The 20,465-nt window shown below is 56.3% G+C and overlaps 2 protein-coding genes, 1 long non-coding RNA gene and 1 pseudogene across 18 annotated transcripts in view; 2 read left to right on the top strand and 2 right to left on the bottom strand.

The window, feature by feature from the left end:
* Nucleotides 1–1,841: 1,841 nt before the first annotated feature.
* CCDC183 (coiled-coil domain containing 183) lies at nucleotides 1,842–13,573 on the top strand. 2 transcript variants are annotated; one of them, XM_005580384.5, is made up of 14 exons: nucleotides 1,842–2,044; nucleotides 4,659–4,780; nucleotides 5,270–5,347; nucleotides 5,563–5,730; nucleotides 5,958–6,062; nucleotides 8,457–8,579; nucleotides 9,891–10,016; nucleotides 10,150–10,204; nucleotides 10,713–10,813; nucleotides 11,914–12,074; nucleotides 12,336–12,504; nucleotides 12,589–12,699; nucleotides 12,802–12,898; nucleotides 13,404–13,573. In XM_005580384.5, the coding sequence occupies exons 1-14, from the start codon at nucleotides 1,975–1,977 to the stop codon at nucleotides 13,520–13,522; spliced, it is 1,605 nt and encodes a 534-aa protein (XP_005580441.1). In that variant the 5' UTR covers nucleotides 1,842–1,974; the 3' UTR covers nucleotides 13,523–13,573. The 2 variants fall into 2 exon arrangements, 1 of the variants encoding a protein (XP_005580441.1); XR_012424079.1 differs by lacking the exons at nucleotides 1,842–2,044; nucleotides 4,659–4,780; nucleotides 5,270–5,347 and having other exon boundaries at nucleotides 5,417–5,730; nucleotides 12,627–12,699.
* On the bottom strand, nucleotides 12,639–13,683 carry LOC141408575 (uncharacterized). Its single transcript, XR_012424087.1, has 2 exons — nucleotides 13,307–13,683; nucleotides 12,639–12,795 (listed from the first exon to the last, which is right to left on the bottom strand). It is a non-coding gene; the product is annotated as an uncharacterized lncRNA (long non-coding RNA).
* An 82-nt stretch (nucleotides 13,684–13,765) lies between these two features.
* RABL6 (RAB, member RAS oncogene family like 6) overlaps nucleotides 13,766–20,465 on the top strand; it is a 33,319-nt gene continuing 26,619 nt past the window's right edge. For 8 of the 15 annotated variants that reach the window (XM_074015978.1, XM_065529805.2, XM_074015974.1 and 5 more), the window contains exons 1-2: nucleotides 14,494–15,275; nucleotides 15,537–15,829. In XM_074015978.1, the coding sequence (XP_073872079.1) occupies nucleotides 15,631–15,829 (199 nt within the window). In that variant the 5' untranslated portion in view covers nucleotides 14,494–15,275; nucleotides 15,537–15,630. Of the gene's footprint in view, nucleotides 14,146–14,493; nucleotides 15,276–15,536; nucleotides 15,830–20,465 lie in introns of those variants that run through there. The other 7 variants (XM_074015980.1, XM_005580389.4, XM_074015975.1 and 4 more) reach the window with 1 other exon arrangement.
* LOC135967570 (nucleolin pseudogene) lies at nucleotides 19,110–20,017 on the bottom strand (annotated as a pseudogene).

Genomic DNA, 20,465 nt, shown 5'->3' with positions numbered 1-20,465 from the left:
GCCTCCCAAAGTGCTGGGATTACAGGCGTGAGCCACCGTGCACCGCGCCTGGCCGAGCTTTATTTTTTTTTCACGTAAAAGTACAAGTGAGTGGTCCAGGGTTGACAGGGAATCAGGGACCAGGCTCGTTTCAGTCTGTTCCCTGCTGTAGTGGCCTCTGTTCCCAAATCTGCCTCACGGCCCCAGGTGGCTGCACCAGTTCCGACCATTGTGTCTTTATCTCATTTAAGAGGGAAGAGAGAGGGCAGCTTGCCTGCCACTGCTGCTCTCGCTCTGTTGACCTGAACAAAGTCATCAGGTGCATCCAGTGCCAGGATGCTCAGGAAGGCAGAGTGCTCTGGGCAGCCATGCACCCACTAAAATTCAGGTGTTTTACATCTGAGGAAGAAGGACAGCAGGTAGGCTCTGCCTCAGCTAGATTCCAAGCCTGGCCCCCAAGAACAAGGGGGAGATGAGCGAACCACACCCTTAGCAGGACATCCCAGCACCCTGAGGGTAAGGCCTGGGTGGGAGGGAGAGGAGGCAGAACCTGGAGTTTGCCTGGACTGGCTTTCCAAAAACTGACCAGAAAGGGAAGGGATCTATATGACAGCACATGGGCGAAGGCCATTGTCGGGCTGGCTTGGGTCCCCTCACATTCCTGTTTTGAGGCCCTGACCCCCAGTACCTCTGCATGTCTGTGTTTGAGACAGGGGCTTTCCAGAGGTCATGAAGGTCAAATGAGGTCATTGGGGTGGGCCCTAACCCAACAGGACTTGTGTCCTCATAAGAAGAGGAAATTAGTACATAGACACACAAGAGGGACAGCCACGTGTGGACACAGAGAAGACAGCATCTGCAAGCCAAGGAGAGGGGCCTAAGGAGACACCAGCCCTGCTGACCCGTGATCTCAGCCCCCAGCCTCCAGGCTGCTGTTCACACCCCCTAGTCGGTGGAGCCTTGTTTTTTTGTTGTTGTTGTTGTTTTGTTTTGTTTTGAGATGGAGTCTTACTCTCTCATGCAGACTGGAGTGCAGTGGCGTGATCTCAGCTTAACTGCAACCTCCACCTCCTGGGTTCCCAAGTAGCTGGGATTACAGGCACCTGCCACCACACTGGGCTAATTTTTGTATTTTTAGTAGAAGCGGGGTTTCACCATGTTGACCAGACTGGTCTCAAACTCCTGACCTCAGGTGACCCACCCGCCTCAGCCTCCCAAAGTGCTGGGATTACAGGTGCGAGCCACCTCACCTGGCCAGTGGCACCTTGTTATGGCTGCCTGAGCCTACTAAGGCAAGGCTGGGAAGAAGTACCGTATCTCGTGCATACCCCACAGAGTTCCAGGCTGCCTGGTACTCCAGGCACTCCCCTCTAAGGGAAGGGTGGAGGGGGTGCAGAGATGGAGAACTTACCCCTTCTGGAGTGACACATAAACCCAAGACCCAGTAATTCCTAAAGCAAAGTGGGGGTGAAGCAGTGTGGGCTCCAGTCAGCACAGAGAGGTCAGGGACAAAAGTCAGAAGAGAGAAGGCGGGGGTGTCCCCAGAGCCAGGTTACCCAGGGCATGCAGTTTGGACTTGGGGCTGGAGGTGGGGGGTGCAGAGGGAGGTCCCAGAAGGCCGTTTCAGAACAGCTTTAGCAGGCTCATCCTGCTGCTTTATGGAGGATGGCTTGGGGCATGGGAGGGGCCAGGGAGGAAACCCAGTGCAGGTGTGGGGTGCTGGTGCACATCCGCCCGGCAGAGCTCCTAAACCTCCAGCAGCTGCCAGGAGACCCGTTTCAATTAGGACACACGTCTGGAGGCCACCCCAAGGTGGCTGGGGGCAGAATGGGTCAGGGAGGCCCTGCAATTCCAGGGTTGCCCAGGCACTGGGAATCCTGGCTCTCATCATAATGGGCTGAGGTTCTGGGGACAAGCTGAGTGGCAGCTCTGAGCCAGCTGAGCCCAGGGAAGCTTTGAGGCACACAGGGTCCCTGGGGGGGCCTGAGGGCAGCCATGAGGAGGCACAGCGAGACAGACGTGGAGGAGCAGACCCAGGAGCTGAAGACCATCACTCGGCTCCAGGGTGAGCCTGCACCGTGACCAGTCTCCCTTGCCCATCTGGGGGTTTCTGGGTGCACAACTTTTTGTGGGGAAAAGAAAGACCAGCTTGTTACTGTGTCTATGTAGAAAAGGACGACATAAGAAACTCCAGTTTGATCTCTACTAAGAAAAATTCTTCTGCTTTGAGATGCTGTTAATCTGTAACTTTAGCCCCAACCCTGTGCTCACAGAAACGTGTGCTGGATTGAAGCAAAGTTTAATGGATTTAGGGCTGTGCAGGGTATGCCTTGTTAACAATATGTTTGCAGGCAGTATGCTTGGTAAAAGTCGTCGCCATTCTCCATTAACCAGGGACACAATGCTCTGCGGAAAGCCGCAGGGACCTCTGCCCAAGAAAGCCTGGGTATTGTCCAAGGTTTCCCCCACTGAGACAGCCTGAGATATGGAAAGGAAAGATCTTACCATCCCCCAGCCCGACACCCATAAAGAGTCTGTACTGAGGAGGAGTGAACAGGGAGGACTCTTCGCAGTTGAGATAAGAGGAAGGCTTCTGTCTTCTGCTCATCCCTGGGAATGGAATGTCTGGTGTAAAGCTGACCGTTCCCATTCGTTCTATTCTGAGATAGGAGGAAACTGCCCTGTGGCTAGAGGCGAGATATGCTGGCAGTAATATTGCCCTGTCACTCTTTGCTACACTGAGATGTTTGTGTAACGTGAAACATAAATCTGGCCTATGTGCATATCCAGGCACAGTACCTTTCCTTGAACTTATTCATGATACAGATTCCTTTGCTCACGTTTCCCTGCTGACCTTCTCCCCACCTGTTGCCCTGCTACACTCCCCTCACCAAGAGTAAAAATAATGATCAGAGAATACTGAGGGAACTCAGAGACCAGGGCTGGTGCAGGTCCTCGCATGCTGAGTGTGCCAGTCCCCTGGGCCCACTGTTCTTTCTCTATACTTTGTCTCTGTGTCTCTTTTCTTTTCTTTTCTTTTTTTGAGATGGAGTCTCACTCTGTCGCCCAGGCTGGAGTGCAGTGGTGCAATCTCAGCTCACTGCAAGCTCCGCCTCCCGGGTTCACGCCATTCTCCTGCCTCAGCCTCCCGAGTAGCTGGGACTACAGGTGCCCGCCACCACGCCCAGCCAATTTTTTGTAGTTTTAGGAGAGATGGGGTTTCACCGTGTTAGCCAGGATGGTCTTGATCTCCTGACCTCGTGATCCGCCCACCTCAGCCTCCCAAAGTGCTGGGATTACAGGTGTGAGCCACCACACCTGGCGTCTGTGTCTTCTTTTCTCCGTCTTCATCCCACCTGATCGGAAATACCTGCAGGTGTGGAGGGGCAGGCCCCCTTCACTTTTAGGGGTTTATTTTGTTTGGAGACGGAGTCTCGCTCTGTCACACAGGCTGGAGTGCAGTGGCATGATCTTGACTCACTGCAACCTCCCCCTCCTGGGTTCAAGTGATTCTCCTGGCTCAGCCTCCTGATTAGCTGGGACATCAGGCATACGTCACCACACTCAGCTAATTTTTGTATTTTTATTTTTATTTATTTATTTATTTTGAGATGGAGTCTTGCTCTGTCGCCCAGGCTGGAGTGCAATGGTGCAATGTCGGCACACTGCAACCTCTGCCTCCCAGGTTCAAGTGATTCTCCTGCCTCAGCTTCCCAAGTAGCTGGGATTACAGGCGCCCACCACCACGCCCGGCTAATTTTTGTGTTTTTAGTAGAGACTGGGTTTCACCATCTTGGCCAGGCTGGTCTCAAACTCCTGACCTCAGGTGATCCATCCACCTCAGCCTCCCAAAATGCTGGGATTACAGGCATGAGCCACCATGCCCAGCTTATTTATTTTTTTGAGACAGAGTCTCGTTCTGTCATCCAGGTGGTGTGCAGTAGTGTAATCTCAGCTCACTACAACCTCCACCTCCCGGTTTCAAACAATTCTGCCTCAGCCTCCTGAGTAGCTAGGACTACAGGCATACACCACCACGCCCAGCTAGTTTTGTATTTTTAGTAGAGATGGGGTTTCGCCATGTTGGCCAGGCTGGTCTTGAACTCCTGACCTCAGGTGATCCGCCCACCTCAGCCTCCCAAAGTGCTGATATTACAGGCATGAGCCACCGCGCCCGGCCTAGGACTTTTAGTTTTAATACCAGGACAATCCAGGACATGGAGGAGCAATCAGACCCCTTACTGCCCACTCCTTGACAGAGCTGGGAGAAGGGATCAAAGGGACCTGCATGGAGGGACTGAATCAGAGAGTGGGGCTTCAAGGAGACTTGTGAGCATAAGAGCAACACGGGCTCCAAAGCCAGAAGGGACAGGAAAACGCCTGCCTACTTCCATGGGCAGCAGATCCGGAAGGGACCAGAGGACCCTGCCATCCCTCTCCTTTGCCTCACCCTCCCCACTTGTCCACCTCCCCGCACCTGTCCACTGAGAGCCCTTCAGACAGCTGCTGCTGGGCAGTGGAGCGGTGTCCCCCAGGACAGGGAGGGAGGAGGGATCTTGGCCGTTGAGGTGGCGTCCCCCTGGACCCTGGGGCCTCCCTGATGCGAGCCTCCCCGGGGGGATTTCAGGCCAGGCCCTTGGCCCAATCCTGGCCACTGTGTCCCCTCTACCTGCCCACAGAGCAGTGTCGGGCACTCCAGATCCAGGGGATGAAAGAGAATACGGACCAGAACAAGGCCACGCTGGCTCTCCTGCGCAGCAACATCCGCCGCGGGGCCCAGGACTGGGCTTTGGCCAAGAAGGTGCACAAATGCCGCCCCTCCCCTCTGCCTGGGGAGCAGGGCAGGAGCTAAGGACACACACACTCGGAGGGCGGGCACCTCCTCTCGCCCCCACCCCAATCTTTCTGGATCCAGGGGGCATGTGAGGAGGGGCTCTGCTAGGACCTGTGTCCTGGGCTCCAGTCACCCCAGCATCCGATGGGCAGGTTCCCCATCACCCACTCCGGAGGGCTTGGCTTCTGTGAGCCCACATCCTGCAGCAGGGGCCCCCTCTGGCTCTCTGGCCAGCTAGGGGACACCTGGGCCCTCCTCTGCATACCCTCCCACCACGTCGCCTCCGAACTTGGATGGCCAGGATGGAGTCCCGCGGCTCTCTGCTCCTCGTGAGAGCAGGGGTCTCGCTACTGGGCTAGCATGGGATACAAGAGGCCCTGGGGAGAATGCCTGGAGGGGCCAGCGGCTGCGGGTGAGCAAAGGGCCCGTCCTAGCTCAGCCGCCGCCGCTCCGCAGTATGACCAGTGGACCATCTCCAAGGCCTGCGGGAAAAACTTGCCTTTGCGACTGGCGCACTGCCGCAGTACCATGGAGGTAACCAGGCAGGAGGGGCCTCGAGACCCAACCCTCCCCACCCCTGCCAGCGCACCCCGCCCACTAGATGTTGCGGAGCCGACAAGGGACGGAGCAGGTGCCCAGCCCCAGGGTCCCTGTGGGGGTTGCCATGAGCCTCCATCCGCCCGCCTGCTGGCGAGCTCCATGGCGGCCCCCTGCGCAACCGCGAGCGGGCGGTGCCCTTCCCGACCCAGGTGGCGCGGGAGAAGCTGCGCAAGTACGTCTTCGACCGCGTGAACACGCACAACCTACTGATCCACCTGGTGCGGCGGCGCGGGCAGAAGCTGGAGAGCATGCAGCTGGAGCTGGCCAGCCTGCGGAGCCAGCCGGACGCCAGCAAGGAGGAGCTGCGGCTGCTGCAGGTGGAAAGGCGGGGCTGGGAGGGCGGGGCGGGGTCCACTGGGGCCGGGCTCACGGGAGGGGCGGAGCCACCGGGGGGCGGGACTCGCGGGAGGGGCGGGTCCACTGGGGAGGGCTCAATGGAGGGGCGGGGCTAAGAGAGCACGACCCCCTCCGGAGAAAACCCAGCCCCGACACCATCGGGCGGCCGGTCCCCACGCCCTCTCACTGCGCCCTCGGTCTGCCCCAGATCATCCGCCAGCTGGAGAACAACATCGAGAAGACAATGATCAAGATCATCACCAGCCAGAACATCCACCTGCTGTATTTGGACCTGCTGGATTATCTGAAGACAGTGAGCCCAGCGGCCCGGGGAGGGCGGGGGTCTGGGGCTGGGATCTGGGAGGGGCGGGAGCGTCCTGGGGCGGAGCCACCCCGCACCCGCCAGAGAGGGAGCTCTGCTGGAGCACCGGCTACGCAGGACGCCAAGGCATGTGGAAAACGTTTTTTAAAACTTCATTTTTGGCTATTCCAAAAGAGCACATCGTGGGGTGTATCGTAATTCTTCGGACTTTCTTGCATGCATTAAATAATTTAGTATTGTTTGTATCTTGCCCGTCATTTTCTCATTGCCTGGGCCTCTGAGAGTCAGAGACAGGTCCTGCACCCTCAGAAAGTCCTTGTACCTTTGAGGGTCCGCTGGGCCTGTAAGCACGGCTTGCTGCCGTCCCAGCCAGCCCACACGCCCTGCTCCCTGCAGACGAGGCCAAAGGCAGCCAGCAGTCCGATTGTGAGGGAAGACCCCCTTCATGGGAGGCTGAGCACCGCCCCTCGGGCTGCCACAAAACAGAACCTGCTCCAGATGGACTGTAGATGGGGAAGGAGAGCACAGGAGATGCCAAGAGGAGCAACCTGTGGACGGGGCCGAGAGCCAGCTGGAAAGGGGGGCAGGCGAAGCCCCCCAAACACCGTCACCCTAAGATTGGGCAAAGGGGCGCTCTGGAGAGCCATGCTCCGGGAAGGTGACAGCAGTGCACTTTAGGAGAGTGGTGGATGGGGTGGCATCGCAGCTCTTTCCTGCTGCGGTCCCAGTCCAGGTGGCTCTCAGCTCCGTCCTCTGCTTGTCCCTCTTGCCTTGGCCCCTGATCCTATTGGCTCACCTGGAAGCCCTGCCCCTCTATCCTTCCTGGGCCCACCCCTCTCCCCACCCCTGTCCATGCCCCTCCTTCACCTGGGTGCTTTCTCTCCCCCAGGTAGCGCCTTCTTCTCTTTAGAACATACACACTTAAAAAATAATTATTCCTGGCCTGGGCATGGTGGCTCATGCCTGTAATCCCAGCACTTTGGGAGGCCAAGGCAGGTGGATCACTTGAGGTCAGGAGTTCGAGACCAGCCTGGCCAACATGGTGAAACCCCATCTCTACTAAAAATACAAAAATTAGCCAGGCATGGTGGTGCACATCTGTAATGCCAGCTACTCAGGAGGCTGAGGCACAAGAATCACTTGAACCCAGGAGGCAGAGGTTGTTGTGAGCCGAGATCGCACCATTGCCCTCCAGCCTGGGTGATAGAGCAAGACGCAGTCTCAGAACAATGGAAAAAACAAACAATAATTCCCATAGTCGTCCATATTTTTAAAAATGAAGATTCTACACTTGTGGTTTTGTTTTTTTGAGATGGAGTTTCACACTGTTGCCCCAGCTGGTATGCAGTGGTGCGATCTCGGCTCACTGCAACCTCCGCCTCCCGGGTTCAAGCGATTCTCCTGCCTCAGCCTCCTGAGTAGCTAGGATTACAGGTACCCACTACCACGCCCAGCTAATTTTTTGTATTTTTAGTAGAGACAGGGTTTCACTATGTTGGCCAGGCTGGTCTTGAACTTCTGACCTCATTATCCGCCTGCCTCGGCCTCCCAGTGTTGAGACTACGGGGTGAGCCACTGCGCCCGACCTATACTTGTAGTTACTGAAAACAAAATACTATAGCAAAGCCATCCTGAGCACATATGTACCTGGTTCTGGGCTAAATAATTCCTTTCACACTTTTTTTTTTTTTTTTTTGAGACGGAGTCTCGCTCTGTCGCCCAGGCTGGAGTGCAGTGGCTGGATCTCAGCTCACTGCAAGCTCCGCCTCCCGGGTTTACGGGGTTTCACCGGGTTAGCCAGGATGGTCTCGATCTCCTGACCTTGTGATCCACCCATTTCGGCCTCCCAAAGTGCTGGGATTACAGGCTTGAGCCACCGCGCCCGGCCATCCTTTCACACTCTCAATTCATCCTGACGACAACCTTCTGAATGAGCCATCATCTTACAAATGGAGACACTCAGAGAGGTTAAGTAACTTTCCCAGTGTCACACAGCCAAGCTAGCTGGTTGGAAGCTGCGTTGGCCTCGAATCCTCTCTGACCCCGAGCCCACGTCTTGAGCCCCTCTGCTTCACTTCAAAGCAAAGCTGCCCCAAACCTCCCTGGGTTTCGGAGTCAGCCTTTTCTGCAGATCATTTCATCACAAACTTTCAGTGTCTCTGGGTTGCTGGACCCTAGGTGGTGGAAGAGTTCACCAGCCCAGCACTGCCCACTCCCTGTGAAACACTTCCTTTCATCAGCTTTGTGCCCAGCGGGGAGTGGAGGAGGTGACCAGGGCCACAGAGCAGAACCTATCACTGTTCTGAGGGCTCTTAGTCTGGAGATGAAAGCTGGGGACAACTGCAGCCCACTCTGGGGGCCACAAGAGAACCTCATTTAACACAGGTGCTGGCAGGATACCCCATCGAGCTGGACAAGTTGCAGAACCTCGTGGTCAACTACTGCGCGGAGCTGTCGGATATGAAGATCATGTCCCAAGACGCCATGATGATCACGGATGAGGTCAAGGTGAGCTTAGGGCTTAGGGCTGGGGGCCCTCCAGGGCCGGCTCTCTTGCATCTTTGGATGAGGTCAAGGTGAGCTCAGGGCCCAGGGCTGGGGGCCCTCCAGGGCTGGCTCTCTTGTGTCTTCCTGGCCAGGGTCCCTCAGGAGACCCCCATGCCCACACTGTCTACAATCCCTGGAAGGATCCAGTGGCCAGCCCGGACAGCCTGCTCTGCTCACCCACTGGACAGAGCAGGTTCCACCAGGCACAGGAGCCATGAAGTAGAGAAGAGGGAGAATTGGCCAGGCCAAGGCGGGGGTCACCCATTCACCCAGTGGGTGCCAAGGCCCCTGCAAGGCTCTGGATATACAGCAGGGACCGGGACAGGCAGGCCCCGTCCTCCTGAAGTGGGTGGCACTCATCCAGTAGTCCATGAAGAAATGCCACACAGCCCCAAGCCAGCTTGGCAGAGGTGGGGTGGCAGATGGCTTTCCAGGGAGGCAGTGCTCGAGCTGGGCTGAGGGAGTGAACCCACAAAGGTCGGGGGTGGCCAGGGCTAGGGAGGAGGAGGTACAACTTGGGCAAAGGCCCTGGGCCGGGAGGGGCGTGATACAGGCAGCAGTGTGTGGCCAGGGCAGTGAAGGCTGCAGAGGCACAGGCCCCAGGAGTCCATGGAGGCGGCTGGGCCGGGGGCCCAAGGACTGACCTGGAGCCCTGGGAGGAGGTGGAGGGAAGATGTGCCCAGGTCTGTGCTTCAGAAAGGGTGCGCTCAGGCTGCGGGGACTGGAAGGTGCCAGGGCGGAAGCGTTGACCACCTAGGCAGGCCGGGGGTGGTGAAGGGGTGGCCAGGAGTGACGGAGCCAAGAAGTCCTCAAGAGGTAACCCCACTAAGCACTGGCAACGTTGAGTGGCGAGGGTGAGAGCAGTGTCTGGGATGCATGAGCGGGGTGGACAAATGGTGGTTTTAGCTACTCAAGGGCATGCTGGAAGAGGCCAGGTTTTGGGGAAGAGGATGAATTTGTTTTCAGGCAGGCTGAATCCACTTCTGGGAGTTCTACGTGGACCTGGCCAGGAGGCAGCTGGGGGCCAGGGGCTGGAGGGCAGCAGAGTGTCTGGGCTGGCACATGCTCTGAGAGGCATGGGCAAGGAGGGTCCTGAGCGGAGGGGCCACGGGCATGGGCATGAGTGGTTTAGGAAGACGGTGTGGCCAGTGGCCGGGGATGCAGTTCTGAAGTCTAGTAAGGTGAGGATGGCCAACTGCCCACTGACTTTAGTGCCATGAGGGGCCTTGTTGAGACAGCTCCCCAACCCTGTGCCCACCCACGTGTCCCCAGAGGAACATGAGGCAAAGGGAGGCGTCCTTCATCGAGGAGCGCAGGGCGAGGGAGAACCGGCTCAACCAGCAGAAGAAGCTGATCGACAAGATCCACACGAAGGAGACCAGCGAGAAGTACCGCCGGGTGAGCCCCAGGCCAGGGCCCAGCCAGCTGCCCATCCCCACAACAGCGGGGTGGACACAGGCTCAGGGCCACCACTTGGGCCCACTCCCTGCCAAGGATGTCTCATCCCTTCCCCGCTCCCACCTCCCATCAGGGCCAGATGGATTTGGACTTCCCCTCCCACCTGATGAGCATGGAGACCTTGAAATGTAAGCGCTCAGCTCCCCACCTGCCCCCCACCCAGGGTCCCAAGGAGAGGTCGGCACTGGCTCGGGCCAACGGATCAGGTCAGCCTGAGGCCAGGTGTGACATGCAGTCGCCAGGGTGAAGGGAAGGACAGGTCCCTGCCTCTCCCCCGAGAGGCTGAGAGCCTGCAGCCAAATGTGGCCTCAGAGATGCTGGCCCCAGCACCCAAGGGCCCAGCCCCCAGTGACGGCAGAGGATGAGCAACCTGACCCCTAAGCTGCCTCTGAGAGGTACCACTGGGCCCACAGTGCCACGCTATTTCAGGTCCGCCTCTGCTCTGGGGCTGCCTGGGGGGTCCCTGCAGGGCTGGACTGAGGAGGGAGCAGATGGGGGAGCAGGCACCTCTGAAGGACGCCTGTGCCTTGGGTGGCCTCCGCAACAGCTGGGCAGGTACAGAGGTGTCCGGTGGTCTTACACAGAGCCCCTGAGCCATCCCTGCATGCTGACTGCCCCTCCCCTCTGCTCTGCCAGTAAGGAAACAAGAGACCTCCACAGCGGAAATGGAATACCAGGCGGGCGTGACTGCTGTGGTGGAGAAGGTCAAGAGCGCTGTACGGTGCTCTCACGTCTGGGTAATGCCCCTGGCGCTCCCGGAGCATGGCAGGAGGGTGGCTGAGCCTCTCACATCTGGGTAATGCTCCCTGGCACTCCCAGGGCATGGCAGGAGGGTGGCTGAGCCTCTCACATCTGGGTAATGCCCCTGGCGCTCCCGGAGCATGGCAGGAGGGTGGCTGAGCCTCTCACATCTGGGTAATGCTCCCTGGCACTCCCAGGGCATGGCAGGAGGGTGGCTGAGCCTCTCACATCTGGGTAATGCCCCTGGCGCTCCCGGAGCATGGCAGGAGGGTGGCTGAGCTGGGCTGGGGTCTGCAGTTGCTCTGGAATGGACACACAAAGTGGCAGCTCCCTCGGCCGCCCCAAATTCTTTTATCTTAATCCCATCTGCATTTATTATTATCAGGCCTTGAGTTCCCAGCCACTGCCCTGACACAAGCTTGTCCACTGTCAGACAAGTGACTCGAGTGACACAGTGCCCCTCAGTGATGATCCCCTTATCTCTACACGGGGTTATCTACTCTCTCTGCCTGCCATGAGGGTCGTGTGCAATGACACCCACAAAGCGTTTCACCCCTGCTGAGTGTGGTAGTGCACACCTGTGGTCCCAGCTACTCAGAAGGCTGAGGTGGGAGGGTCGCTTGAGTCTGGGAGGTTGAGGCTGCAGTGAGCTGTGATCACACTTGTGAATGAGTGCAGAGAAAGTGCACTTGGCCGGGCACGGTGGCTCAAGCCTGTAATCCCAGCACTTTGGGAGGCCGAGACGGGCGGATCACGAGGTCAGGAGATCAAGACCATCCTGGCTAACACGGTGAAACCCCGTCTCTACTAAAAATACAAAAAATTAGCCGGGCGCGGTGGCGGGCACCTCTAGTCCCAGCTACTCGGGAGGCTGAGGCGAGAGAATGGCGTAAACCCGGGAGGCGGAGCTTGCAGTGAGCCGAGATAGCGCCACTTCACTCCAGCCTGGGCGACTGAGTGAGACTCTGTCTCAAAAAAAAAAAAAAAAGAAAGTGCACTAGCCTCTGGGAGGGGCCCAGAAGAAACCAGTTCTGTGAAGCCCCCTCTGCCCACCTTCCTGGCCCACACCTGCTTGTCTCTCCCCTGGAATGGCCAGGACATCGCTGGCCGCTTCCTGGCCCAGAGGAACACGGAGGAGAACCTGGAGCTGCAGATGGAGGACTGTGAGGAGCGGCGGCTGCAGCTGAAGGCCCTGGTGAAGCAGCTGGAGCTGGAGGAGGCTGTGCTCAAGTTCCGCCAGCAGCCTAGCTCCATCAGGTGCCCCGGGCTTCCGGGGCTGTGGGTCACCCACCATGGTCTCATGAAGGCCCCTGGGCTGCAGCCAGGCTGGGAGCTGGGAGTGTACCCACTGCCAACAAGCCTGTGTGTCCCACAGAGGGGCCGGGGGACTTGCACACACCTGAGCTTCTGAGTCCCTGACTCTAACACGGAACCCAACTCAAGACCGGGCTCCTGGGTGGCCCACCATGGCCCTCGGGCCTGTGCCCCTCACTGCTGTGTCCCTATTGCCTTCTGCAGCTTCAAGTCCATTGAGAAGAAGATGACAGACATGTTAAAAGAGGAAGAAGAGAGGCTCCAGCTCGCGCAGAGCAACATGACCAAGGGCCAGAAGCTGCTGCTAACCATCCAGACGGGCATCGACAACCTCTATGTCCGGCTAATGGGCATCACCTTGCCTGCAACCCAGGTACCGGGAGTGAGGCGGAGCTGCCACACATGGGGTCCCTGGGCAGGGCCAGAGGGGAGATGAGACCCTCCTCCCGGCCTACAGAAAGAAGAAGTGCCCTCCGACACCCTCGATTTGAACAGCAAGCTGGCGTACTGCGAGGGGAAGCTCACATACCTGGCTGACAGAGTGCAGACGATGTCCAGGACCGAGGAGGTAGCCCCGGGCTGGGAGGAACCTGCACAGCCCACATCCCCTCAAAGCTGACAGCCCCCCGTTCACAGTGTCTGCACGGCTGAAGGGGGCTTTGCCCTGCAGGGTGACACAAAGGTGAGGAATGCCCTGGAGTCCTCGACTCTGAAGGAGAAGTACAACACCAGGATCAGCTTTGAGGACCGCGAGGAGGATATGATCGGTACAGGCTCCGGAGCTGGGGCTCGGGCTGCAGGCGGGTGGCTGGAACAGAGGTGGGGGTGGCGCTGACTCCCATCCCACCGGGATATCCTGGAGGCACAGCGGGGCTACAGGGTGCATCAGTTGTAGCTGCAGGACTTCAATTGATGGAGGTGACTTAGTGATGCCATGGGGAGGCTAAAGCCACTGAAATACCTTATTAATTTCTCCGAAAGGAGGAGGCATGACATGCCAGACAGGCCCGCAGGAGAGGCACCAGGGCTGGAGCAGGGAGGAGGGCGGGGAAGGCCTGGGCCAGAGCCTCCACTGGGGTTTCCGCGGGAAAGGCTAAGCAGGGCAGTGTGAGCCGCTGAGGATGGGCTGGGCTGAGTCCTCCCGGCACACTGGGGCTGTCCCTGGGGCAAGGCACCTGGCTCGGGTCTGTAGAGGGCGGGGGTGATAGGCGGGTCGGGCGGCTGTGCCTGGGTGGGCTAGCCCCGGGTGCGAGCCGCTGCCTCCGCCCGCAGACACCTTCCAGTTCGCCGACGTGGACCACAGCTACGTCCCTTCGCGCGCCGAGATCAAGAAGCAGGCGCAGCGGCTGATCGAGGCGAAGCTCAAGGCGGCCAAGAAGAAGAAGAAGTAGCCCCGCCGCCCCGCTCCCTGCTTTGTTACACAAATAAACATTTTTCCAGGACTGCTGCGGACGCTGGGGCGACCGGGCTCTCGGAGAGGAGCACCGGGCACGCAGGATTCTCGGAGAAGTTCTAAGCGGGGAGGCGGCCCGGGCCGGGAACTGCGCGCCAGAACGGCCTGCGCATGCGCCGGCCGCGGGCGCCGCGCCCCATGGCCCTCGCGACGCCCTGTAGCCGCGCGCCCCTCGCGTCCCGCCGAGCCGGCGCCAAGATGGCGGCGCTGACGCCTGGAGAGCGGCCGCGCCGGAGGCCGCGGGGGCCCGAGCGGAGCAGCAGCCGCTGAGGTTCCCGAGTCACCGCTCGAGGCTGCGCCCCGGTCTCTGACCGCGCCGGCTCCGGCCTCCGGGGGGACCGGGGCCGCCGGGAGATGGTGCGAGTCGCACCCCTTCCCCGCCGCCGCTGAGCTCGCCGGCCGCGCCCGGGCTGGGACGTCCAAGCGGGAAGATGTTTTCCGCCCTGAAGAAGCTAGTGGGGTCGGAGCAGGCCCCGGGCCGGGACAAGAACATCCCCGCCGGGCTGCAGTCCATGAACCAGGCGTTGCAGAGGCGCTTCGCCAAGGGGGTGCAGTACAACAGTGAGTGCGGCGGGCCGGGGTGGGCGCGGGAGCGCCGCGCGGGTCTGCGAGCCCAGGCCCTGCCCGGAGCGCCGCGCGGTGGTGGCTGTCGGTCTCGCCTGCTTGCCGGTTGTGGGGTGCGCTGGACCCGCCGGGCGCTCCGGGAGCTGGGGCGCGGGCCAGGGGACGCTAGGAGAGGCCGGGCCGGGGCTGGGTCCTCGCATCACCGGAGCCGGGGGTCGTTTCCCAACCGCGTTCGCCTGCCGCGTGTCGCTCCCGCCGCGCTGTGCAGTGGAGCGGGTCGGCGGTGCCGGGATTGGCCCGGCTGCCGGCCCGGGGGTGATTACATAACGCCAAGCAGGGCCCGCCGACCCGGGGCGCCGCGTCCCCGACGCTCCACGGTGGCCAGCCCCGGGCACCTCTCACCTGGAGGAGGTGCGGGGAAACCTGCCGGCCTTGGCGCTTTCAACGGGATTTTTCTTTGTTGACTTCCTACTGAGTTCGAAGGCAGAATATTAGCTACGCCACACATTCTCGTCTTTTTGTTTGTTTTTTTTAAAGAAGCATTTGTAAGGGACGTATCTAGAAAAGCTCCAGAAGGCACGGACTGACTTGCGATTGTAGGAGACAGCCCATTCCTCCTGAGGAGGAGTTATTTACGGACTCCTGAGCGCCTGGGACGCTCCATTCCTTTGTTATAAATTATGTAAATTGTCCTCGACCTCTTTTGAGTTTTTCCGTTTTGCAGGCTCTTTCCCAGTAGTTTTTAAACGGTTTTATGTGGTTCCCTGCTTTGGCATTGTTTCCCTCTTAGCCATTTCCGTATGTTTCTGATATTAGGACGCTACGCCTGTCCAGTTTTTTGGTCACCTTAAGGGGAGCCTTATAGTCTGCGCGATGTTTCTATGGTAATATACGATTTTAAGAACTAATAATCAGAAAGACTCTTGTGCAGGTTTAAAAACAAGTTCATGAATTCGCCTGCCGTGTCCACGGAGATGGGCCATAGTTCTTGGCCGTAGGGACTGGACTGGAGCTAGTCCAGGAGGACAGTGAAGATGTCGCCTTCCTTAGTCCCGGCCACCGTCTGGCCTGTGAGCAAGAGGAAGCTGCAGACCACTTGGGCCGCCCTCACCCTGACACCTTCAGCAGTAAGCAAGATAAAACAACTTCTTAAAGATAAGTCTGAGCATCTAGGTATGAAAGTTGGTGTCCGGGCCGGGCATGGTGGCTCATGCCTGTAATCCCAGCACTTTGGGAGGCCGAGGCGGGCGGATCACGAGGTCAGGAGTTCGAGACTAGCTTAGCCAACATAGTGAAACCCCGTCTCTACTAAAGATACAAAAAAAAAAAATTAAAAAAAAAAGTTCGTGTCCGAACCAGGGGCCGTATTGGCCTTTCTTATACTCTAGAGCATACGAAGACAAAGGACATTTTGATGAAGTTCAAATTGGAGTCAGAGTGCTCATCGGAAAGAAAGCGCAGCTAACACGTTTAGGAACAGAAATGGATTATGTTGAAGACAAATTATCCATTGTGTTTGTGTTCAGTAACCCAAGCATCAAAGGAACTTGTGGCTGGGGAGAAGGCTTGACTATTTGCAATCTCAGGATTCCTCTGGCCGGAGCTCCCGGACTCCTGTGGAAGCCTGGGGGCTCGCTGAAGAAGTCACGTGACTGGAACCTGCTTAGTGCTCTGCTGTGTGGTAAGGAAAATAAAGCGGTACATTTTGAATAAAAATAAAAGCTCATTTTAAATGTGTTATAATTGAAACTTTATGTATATCTGGCATTCGGAGAAGAGAATATTGAGTTAAAATACTGAGTTTACGCAAGTCTTTAGACTCTGCATTTGGATCCTTTATTTAATTTTATTGCTTATAATATTGGCTAAGCTCAGTATTAGTCCCTGGGAAATTAGGCCTGGACCTGGAAACTGTTCACCTTCTGAAAAGGCTCCCCAAGGGTCCTGGGCGAGGTCCACCTTACGCACCAGGACCACCCCTGCGAGTGTGACTAAAAAGGGCAATAGGGTCCTTCCAGAGGAGAAAAGCCAGTCTCCAGTACTTGGAGGACAGGTTATGATCTCCTAGAACTGAATGAAAGGTGGTGAGACTGAGAGAAATTCGGATTTGTACCTAAATTACATTTTAGAAAGATGTCGTTTTTATAGTTGAATAATATGCAGTTTTTTAACTTTTGAGTTTCTGTGTTAAAATAGAAAGTGTCTAGTATTTATTTTCTTATCTCTTTTTTTTTTTTTGAGACGGAGTCTCGCTCTGTCGCCCAGGCTGGAGTGCAGTGGTGTGATCTCGGCTCACTGCAAGCTCCGCCTCCCGGGTTCATGCCATTCTCCTGCCCCAGCCTCCCGAGTAGCTGGGACTACAGGCGCCACCACCTTGCCCGGCTAATTTTTTGTATTTTTAGTAGAGACGGGGTTTCACCGTGTTAGCCAGGATGGTCTTGATTTCCTGACCTCGTGATCCTCCTGCCTCGGCCTCCCAAAGTGCTGGGATTATAGGCGTGAGCCACCGCGCCTGGCCTTCTAATATTTATTTTCTCAAATATTTTACAGAGGGTAACAGACCAGCAGTGTGACCAAGACAGAGATGAGGGTTTTTAGGGATGAGAGTTTCCAGGAACTGCTGCTGGTTTCCAGGAGTCTGGGCCCTCCTCCTGGGCCCTGCGTTTGCTCAGAGTCACTAGCGGCCCGGCAGAGGCCCAGGACACCCATCGGTTTTAGAATGAAAACTCGAATGAGACATTGGGCTATAGTTGATTAAAAAAAAAAGTCAAACTCTGTCTAATATTTGAAGAGATTTATTTTTGAGCCGCACATGAGTGACCATGGCCCATGACACAGCCCTCAGGTGACCCTGAGGACATGTGCCCACGTTGGAGGGCACAGCTTGGTTTTATGCATTTTAGATGTGAGGCATTGATCAAATACATTTAAGATATACAATGATTTGGTCCACAAAGGCGGGACAACTTGAAGTGGGGGCCTCCAGGTCAGAGGTAGGTTTAAAAAAATTTTTTTTTGCTGGGCGCAGTGGCTCACGCCTGTAATTTCAGCACATTAGGAGGCCGAGGCAGGTGGACTACCTGAGGTCAGGAGTTCAAGACCAGCCTGGCCAACATGTCGAAACCCCGTCTCTACTAAAACTATAAAAATTAACCGGGGGTGATGGTGGGTGCCTGTAATCCCAGCTACTCAGGAGGCTGAGGCGGGAGAATCGCTTGAGCCCAAGAGGCGGAGGTTATAGCAAGCCGAGATTACGCCACTGCACTCCAGTCTGGGTGACCGAGTTAGACCCTGTCTCAAAAAAAAAAAAAAAAGGCCGGGCGCGGTGGCTCAAGCCTGTAATCCCAGCACTTTGGGAGGCCGAGGCAGGTGGATCACGAGGTCAGGAGATCGAGACTATCCTGGCTAACATGGTGAAACCCCGTCTCTACTAAAAATACAAAAAACTAGCCGGGCGTGGTGGCGGGCGCCTGTAGTCTCAGCTACTTGGGAGGCTGAGGCCGGAGAATGGCGTGAACCCGGGAGGCGGAGCTTGCAGTGAGCCGAGATCACGCCACTGCACTCCAGCCTGGGAGACACAGCGAGACTCCGTCTCAAAAAAAAAAAAAAAAAAATTTGCACCGTCGCACCTAGCTAGTTTTGGTATTTTTTAGAGAGACAGGGTTTCACCACATTGCCCAGCTAGGCTCAAACTCCTCTGCTCAAGCAATCTGAACCCCCTGGCCTCCCAAAGTGCTGGGATTACAAGTGTGAGCCTCTGCGCCCGGCCAGATTATGTTTCTTATCAGACTTACAGTCAGCGTTGATGTTAAATGCTGGTGAGCTTTTCCTGAATTCCAGAAGGGAGGAGGCCATAATGAGGCGTGTCTGACTCCCCTCTTCCCATAATGGCCTGAACCAGTCTTTCAGATGAAATTTGGATGGCCCTGGCCTAGAAGAGGAAGTCCATTCAGATGGTTGGCAGGCCTTGGGATTTTAATTTTGGTTTACACAATTTTGAAATTATTTGCATATAAAATTATTTGGAAAATTATTTGAAATTATTTGGAAGAAAGATTGTTGCCTGAATTGGTCTGTCCCTTTCTACTGTGATTGAACACAAAAGATCAGCTTATTTGGTGCAGAATTTTTCTGTGGTGTTGCTCCTGAGTGAGCATTATTGCGCAACTCTGATACCGGCCGGGCCCAGGAGCTCGAAAGCCAGAGTCCTCTCCAAGTAGACATTGGTGCAAATTTAGAAATGGGACTTAGCAGGCCGAGCGCGGTGGCTCACACCTGTAATCCCAGCGCTTTGGGAGGCTGAGGCAGGCGGATTACATGAGGTCAGGAGTTCAAGACCAGCCTGGCCAACATGGTGAAACTCATCTCTACTAAAAATACAAAATTAGCCGGGCGTGGTGGCGCATGCCTGTAATCTCCAGCTACTCGGGAGACTGAGGCAGGAGAATCACTTGAACCCGGGAGGCGGAGATTGCCGTGAGTGAAGATTGCACCACTGCACTCCAGCCTGGGCGACAGAGTGGGACTTCGTCTTAAAAAACAAAAAGAAGGCCGGGCGCGGTGGCTCAAGCCTGTAATCCCAGCACTTTGGGAGGCTGAGATGGGCGGATCACGAGGTCAGGAGATTGAGACCATGCTGGCTAATACGGTGAAACCCCGTCTCTACTAAAAAATACAAAAAATTAGCTGGGCGAGGTGGCGGGCGCCTGTAGTCCCAGCTACTCGGGAGGCTGAGGCAGGAGAATGGCGTGAACCCGGGAGGCGGAGCTTGCAGTGAGCTGAGATCCGGCCACTGCACTCCAGCCTGGGCGACAGAGCAAGACTCCGTCTCAAAAAAAAAAAAAAAAAAAAAGTTTATATGAATATCCAGTCAAAACCAACATGGAAAGTATTACCCTTGAAATGTTATCTGTACGAATTTCCAAGGAGACCACAGGACTGTAGACTGTCTTGGAATGTCCTCAGAAGGCTCTGTCACTGATCAGGTAACAGAGTAAAAACCCCAGCATCCTTTCTTTCAAATGGGAGGGGGAAAGACAGAGGGACAGAAGCTGTTCAAACTTTGTCTTCTTTCTTTGTGGCTTGTGGTCACCTCTGCGTCCTCAGAAGCTGCCTCGCCCTCCAAAGCCTTCCCGGCTTCTGCCCCTACCTCATCCTCCAAAGCCTCCTCTAGCTCCATCACAACCCCCAAAGCCACCTTTGCCCTTAGGTTTGGCCTAGTCCAAGTTACCTTTGCTTCCCTCAATTTCACCATCTTCCGTGGCCTCCTTGGCAGCTTTGGCATCCTCCTCACTGTTGACATTTATAGAGCCAAAGCCTTTGGAGCATCCGGTTTCCTAGTTGGTGACTACCCTTGCCCAACAAAGCTGTCGAATGACTGAAGTCTCTTCAGACCTTTGACAGACAGTTTTAGATGGCCGGCTTCTGGCAGTAGGTGATCCTTGCAACTCCAGCCTGTTTGCTCTGCCCCCAATTTCCCTTTTATTATAGGAATGTAAAGCTTCTTTATCATCTTCAAATGAAGCAGACTCTATCAATGCAAGCACACCCTTTAGATTTGCTGTTTTGGTTCTGAGGCATTTTCATAAAAGCTGTCTTCTCAGATACTTCCTGAAGAGTGTCTTCTGTTGCACTGTAGGAGAGGTTGCTTAAACCAGAGTTTCTGATTCACCACTCCAAGCGCTGTGCTCTCCATCACTGTAGAGTCTCGATTCTGACCTTTCTCTCCATCATAGCGCAGGGAAATAGATCGGCCATCAATCTCTGTTCCCTGCGTTTCTTCAGAAGTTTTCTCTGCATCAGCTTCTGTCTTAACCTCAGTATAAGCAGTCCCTTTACTCTTCCCATCCTTGCTAACTAATCTGATCATCCACAGCACCAGCTCCGCCTTCTGGGTTCACGCCATTCTCCTGCCTCAGCCTCCTGAGTAGCTGGGACTACAGGCGCCTGCCACCACGCCCAGCTAATTTTTTGTGTTTTTAGTAGAGACGGGGTTTCACCATGTTGGCCAGGCTGGTCTCAAATTCCTGACCTTGTGATCCGCCCACTGCGGCCTCCCAAAGTGCTGGGATTCCAGGCGTGAGCCACTGGGCCTGGCCCGTAGATACTAGTTTCTAACTCAGGACAGACTTGTTAAAGTTGAGGTTTCCAACAAAGATTGAAAGATGCTCCAGCCTGGCCACAGGTGAAATCCCGTCTCTACTAGAAATACAAAAAGTAGCCAGGTGGTAGTGATAACCGCCTGTAATCCCAGCTACTCAGGAGGCTAAGGCAGGAGAATCACTTGAGCCTGGGAGGTGAAGGTTGCGGTGAGCCGA

This window comes from Macaca fascicularis, chromosome 15 (assembly GCF_037993035.2).
Source record: "Macaca fascicularis isolate 582-1 chromosome 15, T2T-MFA8v1.1".
Lineage (NCBI taxonomy): Eukaryota > Metazoa > Chordata > Mammalia > Primates > Cercopithecidae > Macaca > Macaca fascicularis.
The sequence above is the reverse complement of the archived record's forward strand: the minus strand, read 5'-3'. Positions and strand labels throughout refer to the sequence as shown.